This window comes from Pogoniulus pusillus, chromosome 6, assembly GCF_015220805.1.
Source record: "Pogoniulus pusillus isolate bPogPus1 chromosome 6, bPogPus1.pri, whole genome shotgun sequence".
NCBI lineage: Eukaryota > Metazoa > Chordata > Aves > Piciformes > Lybiidae > Pogoniulus > Pogoniulus pusillus.
Genome location: NC_087269.1, coordinates 13,283,996 through 13,305,625, shown reverse-complemented (window position 1 = coordinate 13,305,625; position 21,630 = coordinate 13,283,996). Strand labels below are relative to the sequence as shown.

Below are 21,630 nucleotides of genomic sequence, written 5' to 3'. Positions count from 1 at the left end.
TGCTTTGGAAAACATTACTACTGGTTTTAAAAATACCAGATGCTAGCATGGTGTGTAAGGCAGCATCTCCCTCAGAAAGACACTCTCCTACATTCCACCACTCCACTGTTTGAGAAAAGGAAATTAATTTTTCATCCTCATCTCTGATGGAGTCCTCTCCTTTCCATGAATCACAACTTCTATCTGATAGAGGTGGCTAGAACCTCAAAATAATGCAAACATTTCAGTTGTATCTATACTCTTAAATTGGTCCCCATGACTGTGTTCAAACATCTGTTCCCTGGGGGAAGACCATTTGCTTCAATATTTTGATTTGAAACTGTACTGAAGTAAACACACAGCAACATCAGGTTCAGCATCTTGAATGCATTTTCCAGTCTCTGCCTATCTTCAGGCTATCTATTAGTTCAAAAAAGTGAAAGTATTTCCAGTGAACTCTCTTAGATGCTAAGTCATTTGAATTCTCAGCCTTTTTAGCCATTGCTGTTACCAGACATTTGTATAATAGCACAAAGGTAGTGTTCACTGCCTCCCATCCACATTCACCACAGCTTGCAGTCAGCTGGGCTAGGGGACAGCCACTTAATGGGATCTTTTTGTTAAAATGGGCAAGTCAGCTCTGAAATGGAAGGCACCTTGATCTCTTTGGAGATGGTGGGGTTTATTTTTGTGGAAGAATACAACAAAATGCTCCTGTGTAGTGTTGACATAATGGGCAACTACCTCTTGGTTTTCCTCTGACAGCACTGGGAATATATTTTTCTAATTGTGGAATGGAAGCTGAATGAATGCTGAAGATCATTTGTGCAAGCTGCTGCTGAAATGGGATGATAAAAAATCCTGAAAGGTCTGTTGGTATTAAACAAATGGGATGTGTCTGCTGTGCTTTGCAGCAGGATGTCCCAGCAAACTGCGGTTAAAGGTAGCTTGCAGAAGCATTGCCCGTTCTGTTGTTTTGTTTTTTTCTGCTTTATGGCTCATAACCCAAAGGTCTTTCATGTTCTGTTGTTTTGTTTTTGTTCCCTCTACCTTTCAGTTTTGCCTGCTCAGGACAGGGACTGATACAGGACACAGTAGGAGCAAAAATGAAGTCTGAGTGCTCTGATGGCATAAAGGGTTCTTAAGTAGAATGCTTTGAGATGTTCTTCAACTAATACTTAAGTCTCAAATCCAACAGGCAGTTTAGGTTCTTGAACTAGGTCAAACACTTCTTGAATTCCCTTTGATTATCCCCATTATGAGCAAGCCTTGTGATTGTCTGGGTCATTCCAGCAGCAGAGTCAGCAATGGCCAGTTTTCATACTCCTTTCTTAAAACAAAGCTGGAAACCAAACCCAGCCCTTTTGTATCACCCAGACTGCTGGAAACCTGTAAGATGGCCAAGAGCCGATGCTGTCCATGGTCCCACCTTCAGTCAGTGTTTTACAGCTTATCAGTAGAATCTCTGTGAAGGTGTTTAGTGCTCTTGTCCCGCTCAGGGTCTCAGCTCACCTGCAGGTATCTTGAAGGCTTTGTAGGACTGATATAGGAAAAATCACATTCTGTTTGGGCTGGATCAGAGAGTCTCCTCTGTACTTATATCTTGTTTTAATTCTGCAGCCCTGCTTGTCTCGAGGCAGGAGCAATAGGGAACAAATTCAGAATGAAATGAGACTAAAGCTGTGCATTTGCTGCTGTAACTGTAGATTTTTGTCTTAATTACTTCCAGTTGTGGAAGCATAAATATATTTATAAGGTACTGATTACTTTGGTCTCTTAAGCTGCAAAGCATTTAACACCTGTGGGATATAACAAAACACATGGCTGTTCTCTCTGGCACATGTTCTTCTCAGTTGTAGGCAAGTGTGCAGAGTAGCTCATGGTTCAGAGGACTGTCTAGATCTAATCTAGTTGTAGGAATAGAACAGGTGTTTTTCATCAAGGCTGAATCTCTCTGTTCTGCTCTTCTAACTTCTGGCTACTCATTTCCTAAATGAAGCTTCTGGGCTAGAGGATCTGGGGCTGTCTGTGATGGAGGTACCCAATGCAGAAGTCTAGAGAGTAACATCTTGGAAATCAGCCACTACAGCCACTAAACTCAAAAGAAAAATAAAGATGCTCTTTATATTTTGTCGAGGGTTTGGGTTTTGTTGTTGGTTGGGTTGTTTTGTTGTTGGTTAGGTTGTTTTCTTCAGGCAACTTTTAAACATCTCATTTAAATGCACTGCTTGAGAGGATTTGGTACCCACAGGCTCTGATGCACAAGGAGAGGCTGGTCTCCTGGACACACAAGGGTATCAACCTACACCCTCTTCTGACACTAAGTCTTCCCATTTTCCTGTAGCTAATTAGTTGCCTCCATAAAACTGCTGCTGGCAGCATGACCACCTCTTACAGACAGCAGAAGGAAGGAAAGGTTGTGCCCTGCTTATGTGGTTTCATCTTGGAGGTCTCTTCCAACCTGGTTGATTCTATGATTCTATGATCACCTTCAGGCAGATCTGTTTATAAGTAATATTGCTGAACTCCTGTGCTGGTTTGAGGCTAATTAGAATATTTTAATGAGAGAAATTAGATCATTTGTTGTAAAAAGAAAATAGTGCTGAAGTCTGTATGATTTATTGGTTTGCTGAGAGGGATAAAAAGCCAAAAACTAAACCATTTGCCCCACTCTGGTCTGGGGTGCTGGATCTATTTGCTTCCTCCTCACTCCACTCCAATATCTCTCCATTAATTTTGGCTAACAGAAAACAACGTAAGCTTTGCTGGTTGTTTTGTTTGTCTGTCTGGGAGAGTAGAGGAAGAAAGAGAGGGTAGCTTTGAGCCCTTCTTTGTTCAGGAGGGAGTTTGGACTTTTGTATTATTTCTAGTTTGTATATAATTGTAAATACTTGTAAATATATTGTGTGTATATGCTTGTACAGTTTGCTTTGCTGTACATCTTACTTCCAAGCTGCCTGAGCTAGTCTGATAAATTTCAATAGTGGGGATGGGAGGGCTGAAGTTTCTAACCTACCGCAACTCCCTCCCCTGTTTGCAGGGAGAAAGGACCCAAGCCCAGGGTGTGCCTCTGCAAACAGACTCAGTGTCATGTGTTCCTGACTTAGTGCCATCGAGAGGCTGTTCAAAACAAGAATTACTCATTTGGGTTTATGCTACTATATGTTTAGGAAACCTGAACTAGACCATGTGAAAGATATTCAAGCTAGATAGAATATTGCTGAGCTGGTCAGTGCTGAGGGTAGGAGACATCATTCTGCTTGACTTCCTGTATCCTCCTTTTAGGCAACTGGATGTTTCCTTGTGGCTTCTGCTTGCAAATTCTCCTTTATGCTTGCCAGGCAGCCCACTGAAAGCTCACTTTTATCTTCCAAAAGTCTGAGGTGTCAGATGTCTGCAATGCTACCAGTGAAAGGAAGAGTGTTCATCATAATATCTACTCGGTCATTGTGTTTTCATACCAGAGAGTTGCACATTTTGCCTCTGCAGACCAAGAGCATTTCTTCAGCAGTTATTTACATCTCTATGTTCCTTCCATAAAGATTCCACCCTTGCATCCTGTAATTTAGGAGCTTCCTGCATCCCTGGTTTAACACATACATTATGAGCACCTCTGAACATTTCCCTTCCTATCCTTGCTCACAGCTCTGTGTATCTTATTTGCCATTTCACACAAGTCAATGGTTTGTGTGGGCTCTTTTCTCTCTCTCTATGGGAGAGGTCATGTACCTTAGGATTTTCTTATGAACTTCCTAGATATGAGATAAAAAGTTGTCTTGGATGCCACTATCTGCTAATTTCATCTGCATATAAGTACAGAAGCAGCAGCTCTAGTGTCTGCAAATGGGATGCAAAGAAATCTGTGTCACCCTGGTTTTTTTTCCTTCTTATTTTTAACTATTCCCCTAATGCTGCCCCACCAAATTGATAGCTTTCTGTCTTGTGATACCCAGACTGCCTCGTGTTTTGCAAGGGATCAGGTGGGATTTCGCAGAGTTGTTGTGCTCAAGGGCAGCAACCCAATTGCTTGTGATCTGAATAGACTAACTTGCTGGTCTCACCATTTTGAGCCAGGAAAACTTTTACTTATGTGTTGTCCTTCCCAGCATCTTCGAATGAGGGATCTGTTTTGCTGTTACATATTTATCAGGCTGCGGCAGAGTGCTGCCTGTGAGCACAGAGCGGAACATGGCTCTGAGCAGTGCAACTCACACTCGCCCTGGAGAATACAATGGTTCAGAGGTGCTCTTAGTTACCTTCTTTCTTTTTCTTTCTTTTTAATATGACTTTGCAAAAAATCCTCTGCTCCACAAATGGGGAAGGCAGACAACTCAGAAAGAAGAGGGAATGTGGAAGAAGCAGCGAGTGTTGTGGCAGTAGTTGCTGCCCTCTTCTCACTCCTCCTCATGTCTGCATGAGAAAGTGTTCCTTTCTGTGACATTTCCTGAGCTTCCATCTGTATAGAGTAGAGGTAGGGGTGACTTTGTGCAGCCCCGTCCTACCCTCAGAGACACAGAGGGATGAACAAAGCATGATTTGGGGATGGGAGGAAGCTGGCATGGTGAAGGAAGTCTGTTCCACATGGAGAGGGGAGGAATGGGTGACTGATGAGATCGTGATCTCTGTCCACAGCCTTGGTCTGAGTTTGGCAACGATCAGAACAGACTTTGTCCTGTAAGAGTCATTCTGTTCTTAATTCTCAAAGCAAAAAATGGGCATTAATCATGTTTTGCCAACAGCTGGTGGTGTAAAAAAGTGAGCTGCAGTTGAAGAAAATGCTGTGGACATGTTATCCTCTGTGGACTGGGCATGGGACAAACACTGTAACTCTTAGCATGGGTTGCAGCTGTGGCTTTTTTCACTATTTCATTGCTGTTGACAGTCAATCATCCTCCACAGTTCCTCTGTAAACAAAAGATATGTGCTGACTATACCTGCTGTGTGGGTGACCTCTGATAAAAGAGGGTTTGCTTTTGATCCAGGTCCTTTTTCACTTCACAGGTAAGAAAAGTCACCCTTGAAATTGCACAGAAGGTTACCCATAGAAGGTGGCCTGGGGATTGTGGGAAAGAGTCCCCATGGGTTACAACAGCTCCTCAGACTGAGGTCATGGTGTGCACAGAGCAGTTCGAGTTGCGCCATTTACTGTTCCTTGACTGCCCTTGGTACATTTGGGATGTTTACATGTGTGTTTATCTTTTGTCTGCTCCTGTTTGAACAACCAATTGTGAGGTGTTCAAGAAAAGAGTGGATGAGGCACTTAGTGCCATGGTCTAATTGATTGGATAGGGCTGGACTGGATGACCTTGGTTGGATAGGTTGGACTGGATGATCTTGGAGGTCTCTTCCAATCTGGTTGATTCTATGATTCTGATCTGTTAATAATGAGTTTTTTTTGTTCACTGCTTACCTCCCTGGCATATGCCAGATCTCTTTGATAGTCCCTCTGCTTGTTGGTTGGATGATTGCAGCTGTCTTTGGGATGGGAAGTATATTTTCTCCAAACACTCCTGTTAGCAGTTTTCCTTGCCTGGCCAGGTTTGTCAGTGGTGAATACAACCTATTTCCACATATGCTGGGTTTATATTTTCCATCATTATTTCAGAGCATTGCCAATGTCTAAGGTCTCATTGAGATAGAACTGGGATATCATGGCCATGTTGTAAAGCTTGGGAATTCATACTGCTTGTTTGGGTTTTTTTTGCTGATCCATCACCAGTCCATTAAAATATGTGTTTCTTGCTTGCATCTCTCGTGGGAAGAGGGACAGAGGAGTGGGCACCTCTCTAGAGCTGTGCTTCTGTTTCTGTGCATCTGGTGCTGGTTGCCCCTTCCATCTCATCTGGAGTCTGACCCAGTGCTGGTTCGGGAGCACAGGTTGAGATCTCCAAAAGACTCTGCATCTGACTCATGTGTGACATCCTTTGCTCTTGCTGGCCATGTTTATGTGTCAGCATTCATCCAGCATTACTCTTCCTCATCTGGTGTCAGAGCTCTCTGTCTCCACAATGCCTCTTCATATTACTCTTTGCTTATTTAAAACAGGAAAAGAAAGCCAGGTGGTGTCAGGCTCCATTGTGTGTGCTGCCAGTTCACCCTCTTGCAGCTCTATTCTGTAGTTTCTAACATGTGAATAAAAGGGAATCATTCCACTTACTGCTCCAATTTATGTATTTTTCCCCCAAAAAAAAGTCTAAAAAGTTTTTTTTTCAAGAGTGTGAAAAATAACTGAAGAACCTCTACATTTTCTTCTGGAGGCAAAACCTCCACATTTTATCCTTTTCATTAAAAAACATGAACCCCTGACTTGTTAGGTAAAATAACAGATGGCAGATGCTTGAGGGATGTTGTGCACACAAAACATCTGTTGTACAGATAGTATTTAGAAAATTATGATATCAGACCCTGTTGCATTCTGAGGACTGTTGTGGTGGGTTGAAATTACCCCCAAAACAAAATCACCAGGCTAGCTCAGAAGATTTGGAAGCAAAATGAAGCTATACTTACAGGCTAGCTAAAACCTAAAAGCATAAAAACACAATGTGTATGTACAAAATGTATTTACAATTCAGAAACAAGAGCAAGGACCCCTTTGAATTGTTCCTCCACCCCTCTGGATAAGAGAACAAGGGAATAGTTCTCCCCCTCAGAGAGAAATCAGGCCCCACTGCTGCTATCTGCTCAGCCATAAGAAGAATCTCAGCCAAGGTCAGCAAAGCCATGCATAGGTACTAAGCCAGCAGCAGCCAGAGCAAGGAAGAGAGAAGGAAGAAAGAACAATTTGTGCAGCACAGTATATACTAATTAAAAATCCAATGGAATGATATAGACCTATCTGTTATTTGGTTTTTTTTTTGCATCCCACCCTCTATTTTATTTGCCTTTTACTATTATTTTTCTATTCAACATTTTTGGAATTCTCCTGGTCTGTGTTTGTAATTTAGAACTGGGCTAGAAGGTTAGTTTTAAGCCACCACAACTGTAAATTATGTCTCTAACAAATACAGTTCCCAAAATGGGACCTAACACTGGATTTGACTGCCCTGAAATGCCAGACTTGGATAGAATTGTGGTGGCTTGGTAATGCTCTGCTACTTACCCAGAAGTTAATTGTTTGGGGTTCGTGGGAGATGATCTGACCAAAGAAGCTGCAGCCCTGATGACCTTGGCATGTCTGTATGTTTGGGGCACCCGTAAAGGCAGTGTGTGAGTAGCAGTATGGAGCTGTCAAACAAGAACTTGAATCATTTGGTTGGGGGCAGATTAGCAGTGTAATTATGTAACTGGGTTTTCATGGTCCATTCAATCCTGATGACTCTGTAGGGACTCTACTGTGGTGGACCTGTGGTGGCATAACTACCATACAGATTAAGGCCTTCCACTGGCACTTTAGTGGTAGCATCTGAGCTTTTGGGAGGAAAGGTAACACATCTACACTATCCAGATCTGACAATAATTGTCTTTATGGGAATCTTGGAAGATTTGTTTGTTTGTTTGTTTCAAAGGTTGTCTTCCTCCTCCTGGCTAGGGGGTCAGTTGTCCCTGCTATCATCAGAGACTGGTTGGCAGCTGCCTCCCTCCTGCAGATGCCCAGGAGAGATGCCAGAGAGCAGATCCCATGCTCCTGGCAGAGGCTGGAGCTTCATTTACTGATATTCATTACTGAAAGTGATATGCTGAATTCATACTGGGAACAGTACAATTTCTTCACTTCTCAGCAATACACTACATGGTAATATTTGGGTCAGTCTAAATGCTAAGTGCAAGTGGTGCTTGTCTGGCCTCTGGCTTCAGCTAAGCACCCTGGTAAGCAAAATTTCAGCCAAGGTAAGGCAGATAGGTTTTGAAGACGTCAACCAATGTGCACCCTTGAAATTCTCAGTTTTGAACTGCTTCTAAATCAAACTATGAATACTGAAAAATCAAGTATGTTTACTGACTAGTGCGCTGTTGAATATCTACTTTGAGTCTGTGGGCTGCTAAAATAGCTGATGGCAGGAGAGATGAGGATTTCTGCAGGTCATTAGGTGTTTCCAATGCATCTGCACAAGGGCTGCAGTTTAAGTAAGCATCTGACACTTGGTGTGTCCTGCGGCTCGATCTCTGTGTGCGCCAGTTCTTCTGCTGTCTCCCAGTATGGGTCTGCTGCCTGCGTTGCTAATCCACTGAGTATCCCTGGGTTTTGATGTGATGGTGCAAGTCATGTTTCTCTGTTCTGCCTTGTTATCTTCATTATATGTTCTGTGCCTAGAGAGATAATTAATTTCTGAATACCATGCTTTCCATAGTGACTGCTCAGTGGCTATCTCATTATAATCTTGAAGATACAAAGCCAGATGCTTTCATTTATACTGGATAAGGAGTTGGCCTCTGAGGTTTATATGATCAGTTCCCAAACATTAATAATTTACAGAAATACTTTGCCTTTTACATTCCAAGAATTTAAGTTTATGAGGTCTACTTCAACAGTAAATTATTTACAGCAAATTTTATCCAAATTCTTTTCTATTCTTGTGCATGAAGCTTAATCTCTATGTTGTATTTCTATCTTTTTTTTTTTTCCTCCTCACATGTTCTTTTGTTTGGTGTTTTCATAGATTTAGCATGACTATCCAAATAGAAAATATGTTTCTAAATATGGCTCAACGTAAGCAGCCTCCACAAGCTTCAAAACTCTCCAGATCCATGACACTCTCATGCTGTGAAAACAGAAGTTTAAAATCATCCCCTTTCTATAGTGCATTATTTATTAATCTCGTAGGCTATTAACTACAGCAATTTGTATGAGTCTAATGTAGTAAATGTCAAATGTTGTTTCCACTTTTGTTTTGCTTCACTGACAGAATTCCTATTGATTTCAGTGGTGACAGATTAAGCCCTGCATATATTTCATTTTCATGAGCCAGCAAAAGAGTCCTTCCTCTTTGTTGTGCCCATGTCCTTTAAATAATTCTCAGTGTCTTTACACAGTTCTCCCACTTAAATTTCAGCATCTTCCAGGTCTCCTTCCTCAGCTCAAGCTGTCCAAATCCTGAGAAATATTGGCTCAGACTGTGGTCTCTACCCAGATAAGTGTCCATCCCAGCTGTGTGATAGAGACACTGCTTCTGTTTGCAACAAGATGAAATAAGGTGGTGAACAAAGATGCTTTGTAGCCTGAGTTTTGGAATCATCAGGTAGTTAAATGGTGTCAGTGATATACAGCAGGTTGTGGGGAAAGAAGTACAAGCTGCTGATTGAGCTTTAGGTTTCCCTGAACAATATCCAGAGGGAATAATGAGCAAAGAAGCTCTGATCTCTGTGCATGCAGGGACAGACAGCTCCCTGCCCTCCTCAAGAAGATCACTAAATTTGTAGTGGAGTTGCTAGGGTCAGTGTATTATGGGTTTCCTATGTCTCCTACATATTCTCTTAAACCTCTGTCTTGACAAGTGATACTAGGGTTTGCCTTGACGCAAAAACTTACCTCTGGAAAGATCATGAACCCCTAAGACATGGATTTTGAATACAGTTCTGTTATAAAGACCATAAACTGCAACAACATCACATCCATGTGATGTACAGACCTGTCCTGCTAACACTGAACATGCAGAGGTATTAATCTTTTAGTGCTGATGTCTAACATTCCTATCTTAATCTAGACAAATGGAAAAAAATACTTCTATTTCCAAGCTACTCTATATTAATGAAAAGCATTGTTCTTAAACCACACTCTGAAGCTGCAGGGGAACCAGTCTCTGAAGTGGGAGTGAGACCATGGTCAGATCCGTGAAGGAGGTCTTGAAAATGCCAGTGTACACTGTATGTGAATTAGAAGTGAGTCACTGTGCAGTTTGATCGAGGTCTGGTTGGATTTGGGAAGCACTGAGCTCCCCCTGGGAAGAACAACTGTCTCGTATGTGCAAAGGCACACTGCTGCCACCAGAAGCCGGTACTGAAGCTTTGAAGCTACAAGGCAGGAGGAGATGTGTGAATATTTCCTCCTCTGTCCTGACAGGTCAGAAACATTGACAAAGGGTGTGATGCCTGATTCACTTTCAGGTAGACACATGAAAATTTGCTTTCAGCACAGCAATCTGGGTGGATACTTGGTGTAAGCCTGGTTGCAGACTGTATTGTACAGTCTCCATTGCTACAGCAGTGTTGACAAAGCTGTTGAAGATGGTCATTTTGCCTGTGTAGCTACAGCAAGCTTAAATGACAAATGTCAATGTAGTTGACATGTAGCTGCACAGGTAAATGCTTTTGTGTGGATGAAACATGCCCAGGACATAAGAGCACTGAGTTAAGATGACCTGATAGGGAGGGAGAGATAGTCTGTCTGGGTTGATGCTGTAAATGATGTCATATTGGTGATTTTTTTTACTAGCCTAGGATATGGCTCACAGGTCACCTTAAGAAAGCAAACAGCTGTGCAGAATAGCTTAGAGTTTTTTAGTCATCCTGTGGAACATACACTTTGATCCTAATAAGCAGTGTTTATACCTCATTGAAACTCAACTTCATGCTGAAAAGAGCTCAGTGGCCAATTGTGCTGGGGTTAGATTCTGCCTGTGATTAGGAATATGTGAATTTAATACAATCTCTTGTTTACATTTAAGTCAACCAATTTTGCTTTCTCAGATAGAATTGATTGAAGCTGTAGCGTTCCTGTATGAAAGACATTTTCCTGTGTTCCACCAAACCAGCATAACACTTTGGGAGACTGAAAGAAAGAAGGGTGGGAAAGCAAAGCGGGAAGAAGCAGAGATCTAAGTAAAACATATGTTGAATGGGAAAAAAATCAGTCATCCTGGGTTCTGGGCCTGTGATGATTTCCACATGCCTGGACCATATCTCTGTGCTGTGTGCCATTAATGTCATGAGATGCTTTATGCTAGAGTGGATTTTTTGCATATGCTGATGAGATTACAGGACTGGGGCCTCGATGAGTAAGCATTGCCAGTGCCATGTTGGCACCATGGGGTTCGTGCTGCATATGAAGCGCTATACCCTTCCAACTCCCCATCTTGTGCTGCATGTGTGGGTGCATGCCCAGCTAACCAGCAGTCTCTGAAGTGCTGATAAGTGCCTGGCTGGTTAACCAGCCTTCTGGCAGCAGCTTGTGCTCAGCACTTTTTAAGAAAAGCAAACAAGAAAACTGGCTAATCAAACCCCACCTTGTAAAAATGGATATTTTTAACTTGGTGCTGGGAGATGGCACAGTTAAAAATAGACTTAATGTTCCTGTTTAAAAGTGTCTGTGTGTTGGCAAGAGATGCCAGCCTTTCCTCCTCATTTTTTGTCAGGGCTGATTTGTGACACTTGGTAGCCATCACTGTTCTCTTTGGTTTCTGCTCAAAAGGAGTTTTGATTGCTCTCTCTAGATAAAAAAATAGAGAAGTGTCTTCTAGGCCAGAAAACTTTTCTCTTTTTCTTTCCTTTTTTATTTGTTTTGCTGTTGTAATTTGAGCTTGCCAGATTGGTCTGCTGTCTGCTCTCCAAGTGTGTGGGCGGCACAGAAGAGGATGCTGAGACAAAGAATGGGGGAGGGAGGAAAGAGAAGTGAAAAAGACCTTTGGATTGAGGCATGGTGTATGGGAGGAAGAGAACGCAGTGGCAGAGGCAGTGCTGTTTTGGCTTGCGATGTTTTACAGCAGACCAGCAGAAGCTGTGGTAGGTCAGAGACAGTCTAGATGCTACACTGAGGAACTTATTAGCATGGTTTAGATCCTTGGCATACAAATGTGTTTTTTCTGCTTTTGGTAATTTCAAGAATCATAGAATCAACCAGGTTGGAAGATACCTCCAAGATCATCCAGTCCAACCTAGCACCCAGCCCTATCCAGTCAACTAGACCATGGCACTAAGTGCCTCATCCAGTCTTCTCTTGAATACCTCCAAGGACAGTGACTCCACCACCTCCCTGGGCAGCCCATTCCAATGCCAATCACTCTCTCTGGAAGAACTTCCTCCTAACATCCAGCCTACACTTCCCCCAGCACAACTTCAGACTGCGGCCCCTTGTTCTGTTGCTGGTTGCCTGGGAGAAGAGACCAACCCCCACCTGGCTACAACCTCCCTTCAGGTAGTTGTAGACAGCAATGAGGTCCCCCCTGAGCCTCCTCTTCTCCAGGCTGCACACCCCCAGCTCCCTCAGCCTCTCTTCACAGGGCTGTGCTCCAGGCCCCTCACCAGCTTTGTTGCCCTTCTCTGGACACGTTCCAGCACCTCAACACCTCTCTTGAATTGAGGGGCCCAGAACTGGACACATTACTCAAGGTGTGGCCTGGCCAGTGATGAGTGCTTGAGAAGAATAACCTCCCTTGTCCTACTGGCCACTGTACTACAGATCTCTGACTCCTCCACTTGGAAATGAGGATATCAGGTGGAGGGTTGGCTGGAGAGGATTGTGACCCTTGTTCTGCCAAGTACAGTATTTGCATTTTATGTTCATCTGGTTTGTGCTTTGTTAAAGTAGGTCCAAAACGAGCGGCATTTTGTGAAGGTAAAGGTCTGATTTTTGCACTAACTACATCTGGTTCTCCTGAACTGAGGAACCAAAACTTCTTTCTCATCCCTGCTCTACCGCATCTAGCTCATGATCTTTCATGATACTTTTGTGAGACTGAGTTACATGAAAACTATGTTTTATTTTTAGTAACAGAAGAAAAGATTTAAAAGATGAAGCAAAGGAGGAAGGGTAAATTTTAGATTAAACTACCTACACAGTTAAGGATGGGGAGGTACAAAGCAGCAGTATCTGGTGAGGGACAGCAGGACACCAGAGAAGGGTGAGCAACAGGTGAGGAGTAGGAAAGAGCAACCACATATATCAGGCATTACATGATTTGTTTCTTATTTACAGCTGCAAGGCTCATCTCGCCTGGACTGGAAAATTCAGGCTTGCTATGCATTTTGTCCTTGCAGTGTTTGACCTCAGCTCCTTTAGTTCCTCGAAGCCTAACATAAAAGAGCTTGAGAAAGCAGCCTTGTAAGGGCAAGTTTTGTAAACAAATCCTATTTACTGTACCATGGCCTTTTAGCATGAGACAAGGAAGTTTCTGTGTGAGAAGTGTTGCATGGGGAGCCAGCCCTGAGAGAATACTGGGGACTTTCCTCTGTGACCCCAGGAGCCCTTCCAAGCACAAAACTTGTGTGGGTGCATGCAGTGGTGAATGTTGTCTTGTTGACATGTGATATAGCCCTGCCCAGAAGGTTTCTGCTGCCCTTCAGCACCCTCTCTGAAGGACTTTTGACAGGGTAATAAAAAGGTGTTTCTCTGCTGGGCTAATATTTACATCCCAAACATATGGTGCCTTTGCTTGGTTACAAACATCAGTGCACGCAAGTGAGAGGCTTTCCGCAGAAAGGGTGGGACAGGAGACACAGAGGCTGTTCTCTCCTGTCACTGTATTTGCTAAGGAAAACCTTTACAAATTACACCCCTGCATCAAGGGAACATTATGAGGATTACGAAGTCCAGCTCTCAAAAGCTCACACATGCTGGAGTGGGAGTTATCTATCTAACCTTCATTTGTGCCTTGGTGCCAGTGCTCTCCGATTACCTTATTTACCCCTTTGGTTTCACACAGCTCCTGCCTGTGTGCTTTCCAGAGGACACTGTCTGAAGGTTGTTAGAGGAAGTCCACCTGTTACCCTGTTACTCATAGGATGCTTGTTTAACTTGTTTTTTGTTTGGTTGGTTAGCTAAAGCTTAAAACATGATTCTGTAGCTCAGGCAGAGAGGCATTACTGCTTCACAGAGTCACAGAACTTTAGAGGCTGGAAGGGACCTCCAGAGATCATCAAGTCCAATCCCCCTGTGAAGGCAGGATCACTCAGGGTAGTTTGCACAGGAATACATCTGCCCCACACACTTGGAGAGCAGGTTTTGAAAGTCTTCAGAGGAGGAGATTCCACAACATCTCTGGGCAGCCTGTTCCAGTGCTCTGTCACCCTCACTGTAAGAAGTTTCTCTTCTTGTTGAGGTGGAACTTTCTGTGTTCCGGTTTGTAGCCGTTGCTCCTTGTCTGATTGTGCTGACCAGTGAAAAGAGATTGGCCTCATCTGCTTGACACCCACCCCTCAGATATTTGTATTTTGTATGCACTGATCAGATTTCCCCTCAGTCTTCTCTTCTCCAGATTAAACAGCCCCAAGTCTCACAGGGGAGATGCTCAAGTCCCCCAATCATCCTCATGGCTCTCTTCTGGACTCTTCCCAGAGGTCCCTGTCTCTCTTGAACTGGGGAGCCCAAAATAAGACACACTGTTCCTATGGGAATATCATGGAAACAAATATGGTGTTTCCTCAGCAGTCATGTCTTAAAGGGAAAATGCCACCAAAATGCTGATGATTCCAGCTGATAATTTCATCTTTTTGGTGCAGGGTTTGGATGCTGCCTATGATAAAATGTGAAGAAGCTATTCATACTACAGAAAATTGCACTACATGAAACTGCACTCTGTAGTTCGGTGTGGAAAAGTACTATTCTTTCATAGCTAAAGGCTGTTGTAGTGCCTTGACACATGGGGTGCTTCTGTTCAAAGTTTCCAAATGCTTAGCAGTAGCAGAGCTGAGCTTGACATAACAGATTGCTTGGTCCTGCCGTGCTGTCATTCTGCTGTACCTTCAGTTAAGGAAAAAAGATATTCACATGAGACTGTAAAAAATCTTTGCTTGAAGATAGAAACTTTAGGGTTGTGTGTCCTCCCCCCGCTCCCACCCCAGTTCTCTCTCTTGCTCTGAAAGCAAAAGTCAGCTTCATTAGGTGAGTATTATGCATCAATATTTATTTGTGGGATTTTTATTTTTTTTAGTGGTAATGTTTCTTCTGTTAATGTTTTTTAATCTCCTTGTGTTTGAAGAGTTAGTCTGAAACAGCAGTAAGAGGCTAAGCTATTAATGTTTAGTGTATAAATGAAGGAGGCATTCCATGGCATAGTCAGTATCATGTACACCATGATACTTTCCCTCAGGAACAGGCTTTTGGCAGATGTTGCCCCACAGAAGGCACAAATTTTCAGTATCATTTAAAAGCTACTTTTCAGGAACACTGGTTAGCCTAATGCAGTGCTTTATCCTTAGGCACATCTGATGCTGAATTTTGGCATTTCCAGTCACTGCTGCTTCCACAGAATCACAGAAACTTTCCAGTTGGAAAAGACCCTGAGGATTGTCAAGTCCACACGTTATCCCTACTCTACAGAGTTCACCCTTAAACCATATCCCCAAGCACTACATCCAAACAACTTCTAAACACATCCAGCCTTGGTGACTCAACCACCTCCCTGGGCAGCCCATTCCAGTGCCTGACCACTCTTGCTGTGAAAAAATGTTTCCTAATGTCCAGTCTAAACCTACCCTTTGTACTGTCCCACAGGGTTTTCTCTATATATTATCCCAAAAAGTATTCAAGAAGGAGGAGCAACACTTTGCCTTTGGGCCATTAATTTATTTCTTGACACTTCCATGCACTGAGTCACCTCTTTGAAGCATCCAGTGGGGGGCTTGTGAGCATTGATGTGCTGATGGAAAAACTGTTGTGCAACTTGGCCTGAGGTCAATTGAGTTGCTTGCCTTGGAAATCCTGGAAATCAGAATCAGGCTCCTGCTTCATTCCAGCACTGCTGTTCTGCTCTTCCAATTGTCCATCCAAGTGCTGGCAGGGTCAGAGGTAAGTCTGGGATGTCTGTGACTTTAGCTTTGTGTAGGGCTTGTACAGGGCTTGTAGTTGAGCAGTGACATCAGACTTCAGGATCTGCTATCACTGCCATGTCTCCTTCATGGAATCAATCTGCATCCTGGACATCCATTGCAACATCTCACTGATGTCTTCATTGCCCTGTCGAGAGGCAGCTTTTCCCACTGTGCCACTGCAGCTCCTGTCATCAAAGCAGACACAGGTGATGTCTCACGCTGAGTGCAAATGTGAGGTAGATCTTTAGCCTAAGATTTTCTCTGTCCTTAAGTTCCCCTTCCTGTTGTGCCTGCAGAGAATTGCACTGGGATAACTGAGCCACTCGGCTTGGCTACTGTGGTGCCACAGTTTACAGGTATGAGCAGTGGTTCTCATTTTAAGAATTTCAGCCCGAATTTTGAATTTCCTGTGACTCATTGAGAATTTGCTTTCATACAGAGCTGCAGCTTTGTTGTAATACTTAATTATGGCTTAACTCATATTCTCAAGGGGCTGGATAAATGTCAGCTATTCAGCATACCTTTTGCTAGGGCAGTGTCTGTATCTTTGAATTAGAGATAAAGATTTGAAATCAGAGACTCATCTTTCATCTAAGCTCCCTGCATTAATGGCAGTACATTAATGTTAAAAAGATGCACAGAATGGAAGATTTCCTACTTCTAGTGCATGTTTCTCATGCACTAGCACAAGATGCCTTCATGTTGAGAACATAGTTTTTCTTCTGGAGTTACAGTGGCAGAAGATTCCTGGAGGAACTCTATTTTCTGTACAGGTAAAGTTTTTCCTGTAACATCAGTCAGAGACTCATGCTGAAAAAAGACCTGAGAATACGTTCCCCTAAATTCTGACATCTTTCTAGATGATCTTCAGTTGTTTGAGAGCTACTGTATTGAGTGAAAAAGGACAATTTTTAGTCAGTCTAATTCTATAAAGTTGTGTTCACTAAAAGAATATTCACTGTCTCTGACATACCTGATTGATTTCCAGAGTTCCCTTTTCTCTCTCATGCTGGTATTTAAGGAAATTTTTGGACCATTTCTTGGCAGGATATCTTTACCTGCAGCGCTGTTGAAGTAAGCAAAAGGTTTTATTGCTTGTTTTGCCTTTCTGATGAAGAGTAAATTTTGATTCTTCACAGATTCAAATCCAGTGCCGAAAGAGTTTCAGCTGTGCGAGGCTTGGATGAACTGGGTTTTCATTTTCCTGGCCTGTGCACATGTATAATCTTGTCCTCCATCCCCACTAATTTAATTTTTAATTCCTGTCCATCTTTCTTGTCTCTTTGTACCTTTTTCTGTCTCCTTCTGTGCAAGGCAGGTCTCTGCAGAACTGACTTTTCGCACTGCAGTTCCATGCAAGGATCTCTGTTTCTTCCATTAGTCAGGGGTGGAATGGGCTGTTTGGTCATGTTGGGATCTCTTTTCCCAGACTGTGGAGAGTGTCTGGCCTTCTTGCTGACTGCTAGCCTTCTCACCAGGACACCAGGGAAGCAATGCATTTGCTCATGACCCCATATGCCCAATCTCATTGTCCAATGCTGAGGGGTTTATCCCAGGAAGGGTGGGAGAGGTGCCCTTTTGCCTGCTCAAGGCTGCTTGGAAAGATCCAAGGTGCTCATCTAGTACACAGTCTGATGACTGTGACTATGTACGGAATCTTCTGCAACCTCAGCATCCTGCTCTCGCAGTGATTAAGTATATTTAGCAAGATCAGATACTGCCTCAAAATACTCCTGCAGCAGATTCTTCCCAGCTTGGACAGCAGTGCTGATTCTTGGCAGGGATTTGCTGGATGCTGTTCATGAATGGGAATGGATTTAAGGGCTGTGGATTGCTGTTGGGTCCAACTCTAGTACCTTTGCCAGGGATTTAGAAGGGAGCACAGTGGTGATGATACTGATTTTTATAATCCATGCCAAAGTGGGAGGCCTTACCCATCTTGGCAAGAGCAAGGAAACACCCAAGGGGACCTAGAGGATGTTGGTAGAGAGAATTGTAAAATAGGAACAAGATTGTAGGTACTATTTTTTCTATGTCTAAAGAAAAATCGGAAACCTAGAAGACTGAAGAGGCTATTTGGAAAAGGGCAAGGTCTGAAATGGACTTGGAGATGATAAGAACAAACCAGGAATGAGTTCCAGTGCCACAAGGCTGTGAAGGAGAGGTTTGCCATATGGCAATTATCGTGGGACAGGGTGGACAGGCTGTCTGACTAGCATGGATGGCTCTGCTGGGGCTATGTCCTTCAGGAGGTGTTCCACAGCAGCAGGTTCAAGTTCAAGAGAGGGATGTTGGGTAAAAAAAAAAAAGGGAAAGCAGAAATTTTAAAATCAATTTGAATAGTTTATAATTATCTGCCAAGCAGGATGACTCATTCTGGCAGTCTGCCCTCTTTGCTCTCCCCCTCAGACAAACAAACAAAGCCAATAAGTTGCAAAACCCCAAATAATCTGAGAAGGTAACAATTCAGAATTTTCCTTTTGGTATATTCAAAACAAAGTGCTTGATTTTTAATTTTTTTTTCTTTTAAGATATCATTTCAGAGTTGTATTCAGTGACCATAACATGAAAAACAAACAAACAGAAAAAAAAAAAAGGAGGTAAAAATAACTCAGAAAATAAAATGCTTCATTTTGAGTTCAAGAAACATTTTGTTCAGTGCACAAAGCATTCAGGTTTGGGCCAGCTCAATTTTTATTTTAGTCTCTTGTTTGAGGCAGTGAACCAAAAAGTCAATTATTCACAGAGCTCTAGCAAAATTAAGGTGAGGATGGAAAGCAGAGCTGAAATGAGAAACTGAGGAAGGAAATTTAGGGTTGAACATCCAAGTCTATCTTCATTCCTTTGAGTGAAACATGGTAGTTGATGGCACAAGCACCTACTGTCAGCCTATGTGAATAGGTTGCCCCTCAGGAGATGAAACCAGCAATGTCCTTGTGGCATCTGCAGGAGCAAAGCTGGGTTCTGTGATGGGTTGGTGTGACTCAAAAGATGTGCTGCGCATATCAGTGTGCTAAGGCCATGCTGCAGTCCTTCTGGGGTCATGTCCTCACCCTGCACTGCTGCTGCTGTAAATGCAGCATCGCCTGGGAGGGGAAAAATATAGAAAGGGGGAATAAAAGGTCTTCTGCCAGGAAGCTGCCATAAGCTCTGCAGAGTGTGACTTTGGGCAGGGAGGAGCAGAGTGCTGCCTGTGCGCTGCTCAGCTAGGGAAGAGCTGCTGCTTGGCTGTGGGGTCTGGGCGCGCATCTTCTCGTCTGGGCAGCCACAGCTGGTGGGTGAGCTGGCAGTGGTGCTTGGTTGCTGCTGGGGGGCTCGGCAGAGGCTTCTCTCACAGTCTGGAACTGCTGGGCACAGCTTTCCTCATGCATGCAGCGTTAGTGCAAACACTCTGACAGAGCTTGTATGTGCAGCTTTTTTTTTCTTTTTTTGTGTCTTTTTTTTGTCTTTTTTTTTCTTGTTTTTGTCTTTTTTTTTTTTCCTTTTTTCTTTTTCTTCATTCCAGAAGTGCTGAGACCTCAGCAGATAGGCATCCTAAGCAATAATCCTTATAACACAGGCAAGAGAAAATCTTGTTTCCTACTTTTCCAGTGGCAGAGTCAAGGCAGTGGGATGGCAGGATTTGCCCAGCACCATGGTAAGAGTTGAGAGGCAAAGCTGCACTCATGGCTGTATAAGTTTGATTCCTGCTCCTTTGCAGAGTGAAGAGTGACTGCGGTGTAACATAAAGATGCATGAGCTAGTATTAAACGAGCCCGATGGGATATGCCATTGCTGGCCGTGGCAGCTCAGCGCGCCTGCTGTGTTAATTTATCCTTAGAGCAGCGGATAGGAGAGATGCAGGGGGACATGACTGTGGGCAGGGGCATGCGGTGCTGGAGATGGAGAGGAGCGAAGTAGCAAGCTCCTGCACAAACCACGGGATGCAGGGAGCAACTGAGGGACCAGCCCTGGCTCGGGTACCCTGCACACCTCCCTGCACCACCCTCGGTATCCCCCCGCTTTTAATAATGCTGGCCAGTATCCATCAGCAGAGGTAGTAACAGAAGAGCAGGAAGCTTCTTTGTACGTGGTCTGAGCGTGCAAGCTGTGAACAAAAGAGTTTAGAGGGGGTAATGTTTTTATTATTACAGTCTGTGGCGAACGATTCTGCGTTCCAGGCACTTCTTTGCTATTAAGTAATTAATAATTAACCAGCAGAGGCCGTTTGAAGACTCTGGTGCAGTGATGTCTGGTAATATTCATTTTCTTAATTTTGTTGTTTGTTTTGTTTTGTTTTGTTGCGTCATTCTGATTTTCGCCAGGGCTTTGTGGTAGGCACCACCACAACGGGCAGCGAAAGTTTCGAATTACCGACGCCGTTAGCTTTTATAAACGAGGTCTTACGTGTTTTCAGCGGAGCTGGCAGTGCCTCTGCTTTGTGCTTAGCGTTGCCGGGGAGCCGGGTACCGCTGTGTTTTCAGCGGCTCCCCCTCGCCCAGCGCCAACAGCGCGATGCCAGGGGACCACCGCGCGTGGATGCCTCTGCCCGCTGCGTTCTGCGGCCGTGGGACGGTGTGTGTGTGTATGCGTGCGTGGGGAGGAGGGGGCCCGCTCCGCATCGATGAAACACCGGCAGCTATTTCAGGAAGCCGCGAAGTCTCCTCCTTCTTATGTAAATAAAGATGACAGCTCGCAGGGCCGGTGCCGCGGCGGGAGGCGCGGGAGTGGGTGGAGGCTGCCGGCGTGGGGCAGCCGGCTCCCGCCTGGGCCAGGGGTTGCGGAGCGGGGCCAGCCGGGCCCCCGCCGCGCTGCGCTGCCATGGGGGGGCAGGTGACGCGGAGCCTGCTGTACGGTAAGGACCGACCCGCCGCCGCCCTCCACTGCGGGGCGGGGGGGAGAGCGGAAGGCGGCTGGGAAAGGTGAGGCGGGCGCTGCCCGGCTTGGCCTCCAGCAGCAGCATCCCGCTCCCGGAGAGGGGCTGGCCGGAGAGGGAGCCCGGGCTGGGGGATGAGGGACAAACATCCGTCTGTGCAGTGCTGACAGGCGTGCTGAGAGGTGTCAGGGGCGACAAGAAAGTAACGGTCTGTGTGCGCGGTCTGACAGCTTCCCCCGGGGAAAAAATCGGCTCGACGGTGGTAGAGGTTACCGCAAGGCACCTCAGCAGTCTCCCGTTAATAGTCACCTCGTTTTGCCTTTCCACCAGCAGTTTCTTCTTAACACAAAATCTGGTTTACTTCGTTTAAAACCGGTGCGGTTTGGAATGAAGGTCGGTCTGAGCTGCCTGGTGTCAGAGGACGCGTCCCGGCGTTGGTGCAGCGCGCTGGCTGGGTCATTACAGCGGGGCAGAGAGGGGAGCTGCCAGGGCACTGGGGCACCCCGCACAGGCCAGCGCTAAACCAGGACGTGACCCTGTAGACAGCATGTGATACCAGCCATGTCCCTGTCAGCCCGAATCTCATCCCACAAACACTTTTGTGGGAATATTGCACTCCTTTAATATTAAACTTGTCTGTTGCTCTGAAGTATTCTGTTTAACGTCAGGTGTAGTAAATGTGCAGCATGTCCAGCATGGTTATGAGTGTATTTTCAGAAGCATTTCCTTGTTACAGTAGTCAATACAGGCATAAAAGACACAGCTTGGATTATCTCATTTTCTTTCCTTGAACAGCGATGCATGAGGTGTAAGCTCTCAGGCTGCAAATATTTATGTTACAGTCCTGATTCTTGTTTTTTGTTGTTTTTGGTTTCTTTTTCAAGTCCAAACTCTATAGTTTTTAAGGAACCAATGGTCACAGTTAGGAAGTAGATGCCTTTGTCCCTAAAGATACTTAGCAAGCACTTCTCAATAGGGATTTTTATTTGTTGGTCATTTGTGTTCTGCTTTTTCCACGGATTGACCTTATTTAATCTCTGCTATTATGATATATGTGCAATTTGCAGAATAACAGTACTGTCGTGACAAGATACAAAAGGAGATCTGGCAGTTGC

The 21,630-nt window shown here is 44.3% G+C and overlaps 1 protein-coding gene across 2 annotated transcripts in view; it reads left to right on the top strand.

Annotated features, from left to right (window-relative positions):
- The window catches only part of NEURL1 (neuralized E3 ubiquitin protein ligase 1), a 191,851-nt gene that overhangs the window by 68,769 nt on the left and 101,452 nt on the right, over positions 1-21,630 (top strand). The window contains exon 1 of one of the 2 annotated variants that reach the window (XM_064144450.1): positions 20,335-20,494. The exons of the other annotated variant lie outside the window; for it this stretch is intronic. Coding sequence (XP_064000520.1) covers positions 20,461-20,494 — 34 coding nt within the window. The 5' untranslated portion in view covers positions 20,335-20,460. Of the gene's footprint in view, positions 1-20,334; positions 20,495-21,630 lie in introns of those variants that run through there. 2 annotated transcript variants of the gene reach the window in all.